The 4,190-nt window shown below is 39.2% G+C and overlaps 1 protein-coding gene across 1 annotated transcript; it reads left to right on the top strand.

Annotated features, from left to right (window-relative positions):
• The first annotated feature begins 241 nt into the window (after positions 1–241).
• Positions 242–4,190, top strand: FABP6 (fatty acid binding protein 6). The gene is made up of 4 exons (XM_084636232.1): positions 242–364; positions 1,285–1,460; positions 3,278–3,367; positions 4,084–4,190. Exons 1-4 carry the CDS (start codon positions 298–300, stop codon positions 4,135–4,137), a joined length of 387 nt encoding a protein of 128 aa, XP_084492358.1. The 5' UTR covers positions 242–297; the 3' UTR covers positions 4,138–4,190.

The raw sequence follows: 4,190 nt of genomic DNA on the forward strand, positions 1-4,190 counted from the left end.
AAAAAAAAAAAAAAAAAAAAAAACAACAACTGATCCTTACAGCCGTATAAACCAAGGACAAAGAGTCATCATAGAATTATAAACAGGCACTTTCATGAGGGTCAATAACACCCAGGCTAATGACTCAGAGACACTATTTCAGTTGGAGGGGTGTGGTGGACAGGTGGAATGATTCGGGGATGGGGTTGAGCAGCTTGGGAAGGTTTATAAAGTGAGAGCTTTGAGCCTGTTTGCACCCAGCCAAGCTTCTTCATCGCAACAGCTGCTCTAGTGCTCTAACCACATCTCTAAGGTGGCATGGCTTTCACGGGCAGATATGAAGTGGAAAGTGAAGACAACTATGACGCCTTCGTGAAGTGTATTGGTGAGTATATACTGGAGATTTTTCTCAATGAATCTTAATGAGTTTTAATAAACAACTAGATGAACAATGCAAAGGTTTGAGGCTTGCTCCTGCCAAGTGCTGAGGGTGTTTGATACCTATCAGAAAGTGCTGAGCACCTTATCTGATGGCCCATAGCTGGCAAGTGGGTTATACCTTCATTGATTCATTTTCTTCCATGCAGCTTTCAATCACATCTTCCCAATAACATCTACAGCAAAAGGTCAGGCCTGCTCCTACTAATATAATCCTGAGTTTAATGGGAGCAGAATCAGGCCCAAACGTACCTGAAATACAATGAATTAGGGACCCCAATATCCAATCCTTGCACTCCACTTATGCTGGTACAAACTCGTGACTGTTCTCTACAGGAGTAGGTGCCTGAGTGTACACTAACTCCGTATGAACTTTTAAAAAGCCAAAGCCGGTGCAGGCACCTGTAAAATCCATGGAGGTAACTAGGTTCTGTGAGTATAAATGTTCGAATTCATGCAAGTGTTCAACTATTTAAATGGCATATGCAAATATTAGAATGTAATAAGTGGTTTTTTCCTACGAAGTACAGAAAAAACTTTGTGCACATGTAACTGTGTGTACACACATGAATAGACTGGATAGATATAACTGAAAAATTTACACCCCCGCCCCGACCATGGACACTTTCTCAATAACCTTTTGCAGCTCAAGAGCTGCATCTAGCTACAGGGTTGAGGTCTTACTGCTTCCAAAGTATGCTTCCAACATTTTGAACTATGACACCAATGTAAAAAAGAGTGGGGATCCATGTAATCAGTCATGAATTTCTCAATAGAGGAAACCCCATGCTATTGTTTGGCTTAAATACAAAAGAAAATATGATTGATGGGATACTGGATTTTAAAAAGTGTGTTTCCATTGGGTAGGTATCCCCAGTGATATCATTGAAAAGGGAAGGAATTTCAAGATTGTCACAGAAGTGGCACAGAATGGAAATGACTTTGTCTGGACCCAGATCTACCCAACAGGCCAGTCCATGACCAACAAATTCACCATTGGCAAGGAAGCAGACATGGAGACAATGGGAGGTAAAAAGTTCAAGGTAAATTAATGGTTTAAATGTTGTTTCAGTAGTAACTTAGCTACTGAGTCTATTCCATAATTTAGGGGACAATGGTCCATAGCATCTGGTACCCCATCTGAGGGATTTTGTCAGTGCCTAGTCCTGACACATATGAAGAGATGCCCTGTATTGTTTTTAATCTACCCATTATATTTTTTAACAAATCTATTTCTAAATATGCCCATAGAGATGTCTAAACCTCTTGATTTTCAGGCCAATGGGCAGCCAGTTCAAAGAGTTTAGTAAGGACTTGAACATTAATCATCACATTAAAAAAAACAGGGAAAAAAAAGGGTAGAATGACAGCCCCAAAAGGGCCCCAGAAGGTGTTGTGCCTCAAGCAGGTACACTGGCTGACACCCCACCCATAATGGGAGTTCATTACCTTCTGCCTTCTATGCCAGATTCCCTTCAGTGACTGGTGTAGAGAGTGGGGAAAACTCTGACTTCTCTCAAGTTGACCAGTCTGTCCTTGACTGACTTAGCTGACTACATAAAGTCACACACAGAGCACCAGGACTCCCACCGTGCTTGGGCCTTGACCCATGCAGGGGTGCTCTCATTTCCTCCTTTATAAATCCATGCAACCTGGCCCTATATATTCCAATGTATTTTATTATATAGACTGCTAATATAATAATGATTCTTTCTACTTCCCATCAAAATTTACAAGAGGCATGAAGCAAGCCTCACATTTCTTAGATGTGAGGAAGGATAGCCTGGTCTTCCAGGCACTGCCTAGAGACTCAGAAGACAGATTTAATATCTGGCTTTGCCACAATCTTCCTAAATGACCAGGAACAAATCACTTGCTCTATTCTCCATCTATAAAATGGGGATAATATTTCCCTATCTCAAAGAGGTGTTGAAAGAATAAACTCATAATATCTGAGCATCTCAAAAATAATGAAGTAAGTACCTAGATAGAAGCATTATTCATTTTTAACAATGGGAAAGCCAACCATCGCATGGGGAAGTGTGTGACCAAACTGGGACCCGAACCCATATTCCCCGATTTCTAGACTGGTTTGTCAATCATAACATTGTTTCCTCTACATTCTGACTGGAGTTGTGCAAAAAGCCAAACAATTCTGGCTTTACAAAACCCTTGAGACCTAACATACGTACCATTACAAGGAGAGTTACTTTCATATACTGCAAACTTTTCATCCAAAGTTCTAATATTACAGATTCTACCCTTCCCCTTTCTCTATACCAGAGACACTTTAACATGTGGATCCTTTTGGGCTGCCAAAGATTCGAGTTGGGCAGTTAAGAAAAAATGGTTCTCACATGAGACATGTTTCCTTCAATATAACACAATGCAAACCTGACAGGGGGGTTCCCTGTTGTCTGTCAAAGTCAGCTCATTTTTTACCTTGAAAACCACTATTTTTCTAATTATGGCTGACTGGTGTTAAGTTATTTTTGCCTTACAAGCTTGGACAAAACTAGTTATCTGTAAGAGACCAACATTATGAGGACTGGCTATGAAAAGAGTACTCTGCAGCCCTTCTGTCTCTGGATATACTGTTTCCCTTCAGTGACTGGCCCAAAGAGAAGATATGTTACTTGCTACTACAACTAGCTAGATCTACTTTAGCTTAAGCTGTGAGAACTTATATTTAGGAGCTAAAGTACTAGGATTCTGGTCTTGTTAGTGTCTGAAAATATATAATAGTGGCTGTAGCACATGGGTTCGCTCACATCTTATTTTCTTTAGAGGCTGTTGAAAAGCAGTCATGCACGATAAAGTCCAAGAAATCAAGACAATGATAAACAAATTTCCATTACAGGCAACTGTTAAAATGGAAGATGGGAAAGTGGTTGCTGATTTCCCTAACTACCATCATACTGCAGAGATTGCTGGAGGAAAACTAGTAGAGGTAAGTCTCTAACCATCCTCTAGAGGCACTCCATGAAAAGTAAAGGAACATTGCCAGGTTAATTACAGCATGGAACATTATCTTTACAAAACTTAAGGGACCACTATTAACGTTTCCATTACATTTTTTTTTTTTTAAAGGCAGGATTTTAAAGCAAACCTTCTCCCTGCAGTTTTTGTAGCATAATTATCCGATGTGAAATGGACAAGTGCTTCATTGTTCCATCTGAATGCAAAACATTTTTTAGAATGGCTTTCATGATGAATTAGATTTTTTAAGTGTCATAGCTAATAAAACCCAGATAACTGTTAAACACAATTTTGTATTTATATTTTGGATTTTTTAACCTGACTTCTCTCAGGTTGACCAGTCTGTCCTTGACTGACTTAGCAGACTACATAAAGTACATGTACTTCAAGAATTGAAATGGAAATAACACTTACTGAAGTCTTCTAGAATAGTGAAACTTTCTAGGGTGGAATCCCTTACAACATCCCTAAAACATGTTTTTATTTGAGATAGTTGCTATGTAAAATGTATTTCTAGAGTATCCCAGGATTAATATTTATATAATTAATAAGCATATTAATTTAATTTCGGGGACCAAATCTTTTGCCAGCAAGGGGCATACTCCAAGCTCTAACAAGTCTTTTCTATAAGAAACTCTGCAGTTCTAGTTACCGTGTTCAGAGTTTTTGGTTTGTTCTTTATTCCAGATCTCTACAGCTGGTGGTGTAACCTACAAAAGAGTCAGCAAAAAGCTGGCTTAAGAAGAACTCATCTTCCAGTGCACGGAGAAACGAATACCAAGAGAGTCAATAAA

This window comes from Lepidochelys olivacea (assembly GCF_965140295.1).
Source record: "Lepidochelys olivacea isolate rLepOli2 genome assembly, chromosome: 8".
NCBI lineage: Eukaryota > Metazoa > Chordata > Testudines > Cheloniidae > Lepidochelys > Lepidochelys olivacea.

Excerpts from the sequence above, each read along its gene's own strand:
- FABP6 (XM_084636232.1), top strand. The coding sequence starts at position 298 with ATGGCTTTCACGGGCAGATATGAAGTGGAAAGTGAAGACAACTATGAC. Across the intron at positions 1,461-3,277 it reads TGGGAGGTAAAAAGTTCAAG|GCAACTGTTAAAATGGAAGA; the intron begins GTAAATTAATGG and ends TTTCCATTACAG. Across the intron at positions 3,368-4,083 it reads CTGGAGGAAAACTAGTAGAG|ATCTCTACAGCTGGTGGTGT; the intron begins GTAAGTCTCTAA and ends TCTTTATTCCAG.